The following is a 10000-nucleotide window of genomic DNA, read 5'->3' as shown; positions in this document are numbered from 1 at the left end:
GAACCGGACCGCATAGAGACAGAACCCCCTCACTCCCACTACAGAACCCCCCTAACTCCCACTGCAGAACCGGACCACATAGAGACGGAACCCCCTCACTCATTCCCACAGAGGCTCCCACTACTGGACCCCGTAACTCCCACCACAGAACAGGACTGCATGAAGGTAACACTGTGGGAGTGCTCTGTGGTTCGGATGTTTGGTTAGTCTCAGTAAGTGTTTCTGTTGATAACCTGGCTGATGAAGGTTAATACATATTATTTTATATAAATGTATATAGTACCTACACTTTTTAAATGCATCCTATAAATGCAACTGGAAGTATTTTTTCTCCACTTACAACTGCAGCGGGCTCACACACACACACACACACACACACAGACACAGACACAGACACAGACACAGACACAGACACACTCACACACACAAAAACACAAACACAAACACAAACACAAACACACACACACACACACACACACACACACACACACACACACACGTTGAGCTCCCTCACATGGTGGTGGTCTTGCCGGCCCCGTTGTGCCCCAGGAAGGACACCACCTGGTTCTCGTACAGGTTGAGGCTGAGCTTGTTGAGCGCCAGCTTGTTGCCCGTCTTGTAGACTTTGGTCAGCTTGTCGATGCACACCACCAGGGGCAGATGACTGGGCTCCTCCTCAATACCACGCATCTCCTCTAGGGGGCCACAGACAGAGGCCATCAGAGCAGTCACAACACACAACTAAACTGCTCGCTCTTCTTAAAGTTAAACGTGGTGCGTCTCTACATTTTACATAGTAGGTACATCCAGGCAAAATCAAGGAGATGGGGTGTTTCTGTGACAATATATAAAAGTAAGAGTCGAAGAAAAAGAGTAAAATGTCCAATATTGCTGCTGTATTTTAATGACTCTGTCTCAGGCAAAGGGGACTTGACTTGGACAAGTGTTGCAGATGTTTTTAGAACTATTATAACTAATCATTATAACTGTTGTTGCAGATGTTGTAATTATAGCTAATTGTTTGAGGTTTCCTTAATGACCAGCGCGAGGAGTTCAACGTCTTCTCTCCAATGTATGAGGAGAAGTTGTAAAGGTGAAGCAGAGCTTTAGGGTGAAGCAGTGAAGCAGAGCTTTAGGGTGAAGCAGTGAAGCAGAGCTTTAGGGTGAAGCAGAGCTTTAGGGTGAAGCAGTGAAGCAGAGCTTTAGGGTGAAGCAGTGAAGCAGAGCTTTAGGGTGAAGCAGAGCTTTAGGGTGAAGCAGAGCTTTAGGGTGAAGCAGTGAAGTCGAGCTTTAGGGTGAAGCAGAGCTTTAGGGTGAAGCAGTGAAGTCGAGCTTTAGGGTGAAGCAGAGCTTTAGGGTGAAGCAGTGAAGCAGAGCTTTAGGGTGAAGCAGAGCTTTAGGGTGAAGCAGAGAAGCAGAGCTTTAGGGTGGAGCAGAGAAGCAGAGCTTTAGGGTGGAGCAGAGCTTTAGGGGTGGAGCAGAGAAGCAGAGCTTTAGGGTGGAGCAGAGCTTTAGGGGTGGAGCAGAGAAGCAGAGCTTTAGGGTGGAGCAGAGAAGCAGAGCTTTAGGGTGGAGCAGAGCTTTAGGGGTGGAGCAGAGCTTTAGGGGTGGAGCTGAGAAGCAGAGCTTTGGGGTGAAGCAGAGAAGCAGAGCTTCAGGGGTGAAGCAGAGCTTTAGGGTGGAGCAGAGCTTTAGGGGTGGAGCAGAGCTTTAGGGGTGGAGCTGAGCTTTAGGGGTGGAGCTGAGAAGCAGAGCTTTGGGGTGAAGCAGTGAAGCAGAGCTTTAGGGTGAAGCAGAGCTTTAGGGGTGGAGCACAGCTTTAGGGGTGGAGCACAGCTTTAGGGGTGGAGCAGAGCTTTAGGGTGGAGCAGAGCTTTGGGGTGGAGCAGAGCTTTGGGGGTGGAGCACAGCTTTAGGGGTGGAGCAGAGCTTTAGGGGTGGAGCACAGCTTTAGGGGTGGAGCAGTGGAGCACAGCTTTAGGGGTGGAGCAGTGGAGCAGAGCTTTAGGGGTGGAGCAGTGGAGCAGAGCTTTAGGGGTGGAGCAGAGCTTTAGGGGTGGAGCAGTGGAGCAGAGCTTTAGGGGTGGAGCAGAGCTTTAGGGGTGGAGCAGTGGAGCAGAGCTTTAGGGGTGGAGCAGTGGAGCACAGCTTTAGGGGTGGAGCAGTGGAGCAGAGCTTTAGGGGTGGAGCTTCCTACCGGTGCGGCGGTGCTCCATGGCGCAGGCCTGGTCCTCCTCCATCACACTCAGCATGGCTCCGGTCCCCCAGGGCCACTCCCAGGTCTCCATGCGCCCGCTGCCCTGCCAGTAGGACTTCTGCAGTGGGAAGTACCACGGGCGCGGAAGCCCATACATACCTGCCCGGGAAGGACACAAGGAGAGCTCTTTTAAAAGCTAACACGACTACAAAGAAACTTCCAGAAATTTGCACATCAAAAATACTGTACTAATACATGCAGCAGTGCTATCTTGAGTCAGACAACTAGACAGCTTGCAGTAAGTAACATACATACCTGCCGGGGAAGGAAACAAGGAGAGCTCTTTTAAAAGCTAACACGACTACAAAAGAAACTTCCAGAAATGTGCACATCAAAAAGTACTGTACAGTGCTATCTCTAGTCAGACAACTAGACAGCTCACGGTAAGTAGACACTGGGGGATAAACGTGGTCGTAACGAATGTAAAGTAACCGTGGAGACTGAAGCAGGGGTGACACTAATGGGCTTCACAATGGTACAAGGCGATCCGCCCAGAGAGCCTAGGCAGCGGGCACATCAAAGACAAAAGGCACTCGAGCAGCAAGGTTGTGACACGCGCTCTCAGTGCTAATCACTGTAAAGATGTTCTGCATCAAACAGAGCGAGGAGATGGGGAGAGGGAGGATGAGAGTGGAGGAGAGGGAGAGGAGAGGAGAGGAGAGAATGAGAGAGGAAGAATCAAAGTGAGGAGAGGAGAGAGGTTGAGAGAGAGGGAGAGAGAGAGAGGATGAGAGTGGAAGAATGGAAGTGAGAAAAGGGGAGGAGAGAGAGGAGAGGAGAGGAGAGGAGAGAGAGAAAGAGAGAGAATGAGAGAGGAAGATTCGAAGTGAGGAGAGGAGAGAGGTTGAGAGAGAGAGAGAGTGAACGAGAAAGAGAGAGAGAAAGAGAGTGTGAAAGAGAAAAAGAGCCTTAATCATTGAAAACACAGTCAGACCTCACATAATGGCAATAGGAAGGGAGTTGCTATGGTGACTGAACTAAATCTCTGCACGGCAGAGAGGAAGTGTGTAGACATTGAGAGCTGGAGGGAACTCAGACTCCATCACAGTAAATCAGGAGCAACAAGCTGCTCAAGCAACACTGCCCAGCACAGCACAGGGAACCACGGCAACGAGGGGCAACACTGCCCAGCACAGCACAGGGAAACACGGCAACTAGGGGCAACACTGCACAGCACAGCACGGGGAACCACGGCAACACTGCCCAGCACAGCACAGGGAACCACGGCAACGAGGGGCAACACTGCCCAGCACAGCACAGGGAACCACGGCAACTAGGGGCAACACTGCCCAGCACAGCACAGGGAACCACGGCAACTAGGAGCAACATTGCCCAGCACAACACAGGGAACCACAGCAACGAGGGGCAACACTGCCCAGCACAGCACAGGGAACCACGGCAACTAGGGGCAACACTGCCCAGCACAGCACAGGGAACCATGGCAACTAAGGGCAACACTGCCCAGCACAGCACAGGGAACCACGGCAACTAAGGACACTGCCCAGCACAGCACAGGGAACCACGGCAACGGGGGGCAACACTGCCCAGCACAGCACAGCACAGGGAACCACGGCAACTAGGGGGCCATGAGTAGCAGTCACAGTTTTGGGGTGCAGTCGACTATTCCACCAACATAAAGCGTTTCTGAAATATTTAAACCACAAATGGACTGCTATCTTAGGCCTCGGTCCAACTCATGCCCAGTAGAAAGGATATCACTGTGCTCGCTAACCACTATAGGCATGTGCTGAATGCTTTAATATGATCAAGATCATATCCATAAGGGCAGTGTTTTCCCCTGCTGAAAATAAAAGTGGCTGTTTACTATTAAATGAAATCCAATCTGATCTTTATATTTCAACGGGTTTCACTCGCCAACCTAGGGGACGTCTAATGTCATCTAGGACAATATCTTGTCTAGTAGAGAAACACAGTTATACAGATACAGTTTCCAAAAGAACAGCAGGGAGACTCTCAGTGGGATTAGGCAGACAAACAATAGAACCGGCTAATTCAATAACTTGGGCACAGAAACACACACACACACACACACTCACACACACACACACACACACACACACACACACACACACACACACACACACACACACACACACACACACACACACACACACACACACACACACACACACACACACACACACACACACACACACACACACACACACACACACACAGAAACACAATGGCAGAGGTGAAAGTAAAGATGTTGCATATTTCCTGAATGGCCATTCACTGCCCGATTTAACGCTGTATCAGCAACAGACTACTTCCTCTCCCTTTCTGTCCCTCCAAGAACAGAAGGCAGCTAAGGTCAGAGCGGGCATGTAGTAGCTCGGCAGACATGCTCGGCTTCCCGCTACCGAATGCTCAATCTCCAGCTTGGCTCGCTGCAGCTTACCGGGATGAACGGCCTCGATGTACCACGTCAGCACGCCGTAAACGGTGGCGTCGATGATCAGCATGACCATGGACAGCAGCAGGTTGAAGTCGTCGCCCTCTACTGGCGACTGGTTGATGGTGCGCCACTGGATGCCCACTCCGGCCACCTCGTACAGGGCGAAGTACTTGGAGCCCAGGCCGAACGCCGTGGTGGACATCAGGGACTGCAGAGGAAACGGGGTAGAGATGTGTTCGTTAGAGAAGAGCAATTCTGAGAGGCAACATCACTGTCACAACTCAGACCAGAAATAATTGGTCATGCCAGTAGCCATTTTGTTTCTCTCCGTTAAGAAAAATAACAATATAATGTGTGAGGTGTGTTAGGCCTGAAAGATGTAGTGGACAGCTCAAGAAACGAGGTAGAGATGTGCAATTCATAGAGTGCCACATCACTGTCAAAACTGTTGCTCATGCCAGGAGCCATTTGCCAACTGTTGGTCATTGGTCATGCAGCATGCCAGTAGCCATTTGTTTCTCTCTGTTCAGAAAATAACAATGTAATGTGTAAGGTGTGTTAGGCCAATATTACAACTGAAAGATATATTGGACAGCTCAAGAAAACAAATGTGTCCGGTATAGAAGAGCAATTCTGACACCACTGTCAAAATTCAACCCAGAATTCATTGGTCATGCCAGTCATTTGTTTCTCTCTGTTCAGAAAATGAATATATAATTTGTAAGGTGTGTTAGGCCTGAAAGATATATTGGACAGCTCAAGAAACAATGTGTCTGTATCAATAGTGTCAAAGTGTCCACAGACAGTGAAGAGTTGAAAGCTATAACTGCATAGCATAGATCTCCCGCACACATAACATCCCTTCGCTATGAATCGCGATCGAACAGTGTCAGTGGACGACTGAGCCTAGAGAAAGAGCAGCGTACCGCGATGCACTTCTCGAAGGCTGTGATCTTGTCGTGGGTTAGTGAATCGGATCCGCTCCAAAATGTAATGTGTTCGTCTTTTGGCCATGCAACACCTTTCCACCAAGTGTTACAGTTTTTTTTACGATTGCTAAAACACTAAAAACCCATTGGCTGAAGTTCTCAGTGGACGATTGAGCCTAGAGAAAGAGCAGCGTACCGCGATGCACTTCTCGAAGGCTGTGATCTTGTCGTGGGCCACCTCTTCTCTGATGGCCACGTACATGTAGGGCACGTAACTGAGGAAGTAGATGATGCCACCACAGGCGGACGCCAGCTTGGCCTTCGAGTAGATGACGGAGACCAGGAAGCTGAGGACAGAGAGAAAACAACAGAAGAGTCAGAACATGATGGTCTGTGTGTGTGTGTGTGTGTGTGAGAGCAGAGGTGGGTCAGTACCAGAACATGATGGTGTGTGTGTGTGTGTGTGTGTGAGAGCAGAGGTGGGTCAGTACCAGAACATGATGGTGTGTGTGTGTGTGTGTGTGTGAGAGCAGAGGTGGGTCAGTACCAGAACATGATGGTGTGTGTGTGTGTGTGTGACCAGGAAGCTGAGGACACCAGAGAGAAAACAACAGGAGAGTCAGAACATGATGGTGTGTGTGTGTGTGTGTGTGTGTGTGTGTGTGTGTGTGTGTGTGTGTGTGTGTGTGTGTGTGTGTGTGTGAGAGCAGAGGTGGGTCAGTACCAGAACATGATGGTGTGTGTGTGTGTGTGTGTGTGTGTGTGTGTGTGAGAGAGCAGAGGTGGGTCAGTACCAGAACATGATGGTGTGTGTGTGTGTGTGTGTGTGTGTGTGTGTGTGTGTGTGTGAGAGCAGAGGTGGGTCAGTACCAGAACATGATGGTGTGTGTGTGTGTGTGTGTGTGTGTGTGTGTGTGAGAGAGCAGAGGTGGGTCAGTACCAGAACATGATGGTGTGTGTGTGTGTGTGTGTGTGTGTGTGTGTGTGTGTGTGTGTGTGTGAGAGAGCAGAGGTGGGTCAGTACCAGAACATGATGGTGTGTGTGTGTGTGTGTGTGTGTGTGTGTGTGTGGAAGAGGCATGAAGACACAGCAGCCACTGGGACTATCAGGAGGAGCATACTCTCCTCACAGCCTCCTCACACACTCTCTGGCTCATCACAGCTGTCAAACCCAGAGAGGCTGTTTCCCCCCTGCTGGTCAGATGTTGGAACTGACCTATGCTGGCAAAAACTATTTCCATATAGATGATCTTTCACAGGGGTGGTATGTTGTCAGGAAACAAAACAAATACATTTTCAACATTTAAATGAAATCGACAAAGTTATTGTACGCTTCAGCTGATTTGTTTTTAAAGTGGGGCTGAGCGTGTGTAAGGCTCATGAGGGTAGCTGAAAGGACATTCATGATGTCATCCCTCGCTCCACGGTGTGTGTGTGGAGGAGCAGAGGTGGGCCAGTACCAGAACATGATGGTGTGTGTGTGTGTGTGTGAGGTGGGTCAGTACCAGAACATGATGGTGTGTGTGTGTGTGTGTGTGTGTTTGTGTGTGTGTGTGAGGAGAGCAGAGGTGGGTCAGAACTAGAACACGATGGTGTGTGTGTGAGGAGAGCAGAGGTGGGTCAGTACTAGAACATGATGGTGTGTGTGTGTGTGTGTGTGTGTGTGTGTGTGTGTGTCTGTGTGTCTGTGTGTGTGTGTGTGGAGGAGCAGAGGTGGGTCAGTACTAGAACATGATGGTGTGTGTGTGAGGAGAGCAGAGGTGGGTCAGTACCAGAACATGATGGTGTGTGTGTGTGTGAGGTGGGTCAGTACCAGAACATGATGGTGTGTGTGTGTGTGTGTGTGTGTGTGTGTGTGTGTGTCTGTGTGTCTGTGTGTGTGTGTGTGTGGAGGAGCAGAGGTGGGTCAGTACTAGAACATGATGGTGTGTGTGTGAGGAGAGCAGAGGTGGGTCAGTACCAGAACATGATGGTGTGTGTGTGTGTGAGGTGGGTCAGTACCAGAACATGATGGTGGCGATGGCGTAGATGCTGAGGAAGAGCCAGATGATGAAGGGGTCGCTGTGAAGCAGGACGCGGCCGTACTTCAGGATGACGGTCAGGGCTGTCACGGAGATGGAGAGCTGGACGAAGCCCGTGATGAACCAGGCCACCCAGTGCACGGCGTTGTTCAGGCCCATCATCTTCATCACCTGCGGGCAGGAACCAGGGAGAGTTACGGGGGATGGGTGGAAACACCTCCACACAGTCACGTAAATATAGCGCTTGAGAAAGAGCTCAGTAACTCCAGATGTATGACTACAGAATCCTCCAAATGCCTGGGTGAGGAACGAGAGCCTTCCTTTGAAGAAAGAGAGCAAGAGATAGAGAACAGGAAAAAAGAGAGAAAAAGAGAGAAAAAAAAGATGGGGGGGGGGGCAAGGAATTTAAATGAAGAGCTTTGAAGTTGAAGAGCGAGAAACAAGAGGGAGAGAGAGAAGGAGTTAGATCAAAACAGGGGAGGGTAGAGAAAAGACAGACAAGGCGACTGAGAGACGGCCCTGAGAGAGAGACTGAGAGAGACGGCTCTGAGAGAGAGAGACTGAGAGAGACGGCTCTGAGAGAGAGAGACTGAGAGAGACGGCTCTGAGAGAGAGAGACTGAGAGAGACGGCTCTGAGAGAGAGAGACTGAGAGAGACGGCTCTGAGAGAGAGAGACTGAGAGAGACAGAAAGAGACGGCCCTGAGACTGAGAGAAAGAGAGAGTGAGAGACACGACTCTGAGACTGAGAGAGAGAGAGTGAGATAGACGACTCTGAGACTGAGAGAGACACTGAGAGAGAGACGGCCCTGAGAGAGCGACTGAGAGAGATGGCTCACCTCTTTGAGACGATGCTCCTTCTCAGCCACGATGTGCTGGATCATCATGGCCACTGAGTACACCCAGGAGATGACCATGCACAGAGGCATCATGTGCTCGATCACAAACAGGAAACTGTGGCGGACATAAGGAGGAGGAAGAGAAGAAGACGAGGTTAGGCCCTTGCCTCTGTTTCTCTGTTCTCATCCAGAGGTGAAGAGAATGAGGGGTCTTACTCATCGCGTGTGTAGCAGGGGTACGGGAACATCTGCACGTAGTTCCCTGGCTCCACCACATCATGTCCCACAAATGTGTTGATAATGGCTCTTTCCATCATGTCTAGACAGAGAAAGAGAGAGCGAGGGAGAGTGAGAAATAGAGAGAGAGAAAGTGAGAGTGAGGGAGATAGAGCGAGAGAGAGAGAGAGAAAAGGAGAGCAGGGAGAGATAATAAGACAATTTTACTGTCTCCGGTCCAGCTTCGTTCGAACACTTTTAAAGCAGAAGTAAGCAGATTCTCAAAGGATAACATTAGTATGCACCTTGCAATAAAAAAAATGTCCGGAGGCAAAGGCCCACCTCATCAAGCTACGGATATGCCTTTTGGCTTTTTTTTTTCGTGTAGGCTTGGCATGACTGCATCTTTGAATAATAAATGACGCGGTGCTGCTTACTCCACACCTCCCATCATGGGCGTCATCAGCGAGCCAGGTGTTGGGGGGTTTAGGATAAGCGGGTTAAGCAGAATGAAGTTAACTTTAATGAAACATGAAGCCCAAAAGGGACTCAGCTCTGTCTGGGAGACGTATTGCTTTGTCTAGAGTTTTCCTCTGTACTTTGCAAATACTGCTGAACCAACTTGGAGTTCATCCGGGGCCGCTGGGAATTCTACGACGCTAACAAATGGTGCTCTAACTCAGCTCAACTTTGCATATATCAGCTTAAATAAAGCATGGCGGTGGATGCTAAATCCATGGTAATAAATACTTCAATGTTTTTTTTTCTTCTTTTCTGCATGTCGTCCAGAAAGATATTTATGTTTTGTTATGACTAGAAACGGAGGCGACGCGGACATTTCAGCGCTAGCATTTTTGTGAAGTTTTCATCAGCCAGTCTGTCGACGTACCCTGGATCCACACGAAGCCGTAGAGGAAGTAGAACTTTCCGCCCGTGTTGGGTCCGGGTCGCCAGTACGCCCGGCGGATCTCGTTGGTCTTCTCAGTGAAGCTGGAGTTCTGCCTGATCTTGTACATGACGTGTGGAGGCAGAGAACCATCCTTGTTGGTCTGAAAAATCACACCTGTCAGATACAGAGAATTATAGATAGAGTGAGAGAGAGAGGGGGGGGGAGAGAGAGGGAGATGGAGAGAGAGAGAGGGGGGGGGGGAGAGAGAACAGGGGGAGGAGAGAGAGGCAGAGAGGGGGGAGAGTGAGAGAGAGGGGGGGGGGGGAGAGAACAGGGGGAGGAGAGAGAGGCAGAGAGAGGCAGAGAGGGGGAGAGAGAGAGAAAGAGAGAGAGGGAAAGAGAGAGGGAGGGAGAGAGAGAGGCAGAAATAG

General features: G+C 50.1%; 1 protein-coding gene across 1 annotated transcript in view; it reads right to left on the bottom strand.

Moving 5' to 3' along the window:
* abca2 (ATP-binding cassette, sub-family A (ABC1), member 2) overlaps positions 1-10000 on the bottom strand; it is a gene marked incomplete at its 5' end in the record, with an annotated part of 97220 nt that overhangs the window by 26871 nt on the left and 60349 nt on the right. The window contains 8 exons of the mRNA XM_080852043.1: positions 515-695; positions 2198-2356; positions 4680-4884; positions 5802-5952; positions 7607-7797; positions 8465-8579; positions 8681-8783; positions 9570-9743. Of these exons, the coding sequence (XP_080708169.1) occupies positions 515-695; positions 2198-2356; positions 4680-4884; positions 5802-5952; positions 7607-7797; positions 8465-8579; positions 8681-8783; positions 9570-9743 (1279 nt within the window). The remainder of the gene's footprint in view (positions 1-514; positions 696-2197; positions 2357-4679; positions 4885-5801; positions 5953-7606; positions 7798-8464; positions 8580-8680; positions 8784-9569; positions 9744-10000) is intronic.

Source organism: Sprattus sprattus (genome assembly GCF_963457725.1).
Source record: "Sprattus sprattus genome assembly, chromosome: 15".
In the NCBI taxonomy this organism is placed as follows: domain Eukaryota; kingdom Metazoa; phylum Chordata; class Actinopteri; order Clupeiformes; family Clupeidae; genus Sprattus; species Sprattus sprattus.
Note: the sequence above shows the minus strand (reverse complement) of the source record. Positions and strands in the feature narration are given on the sequence as shown.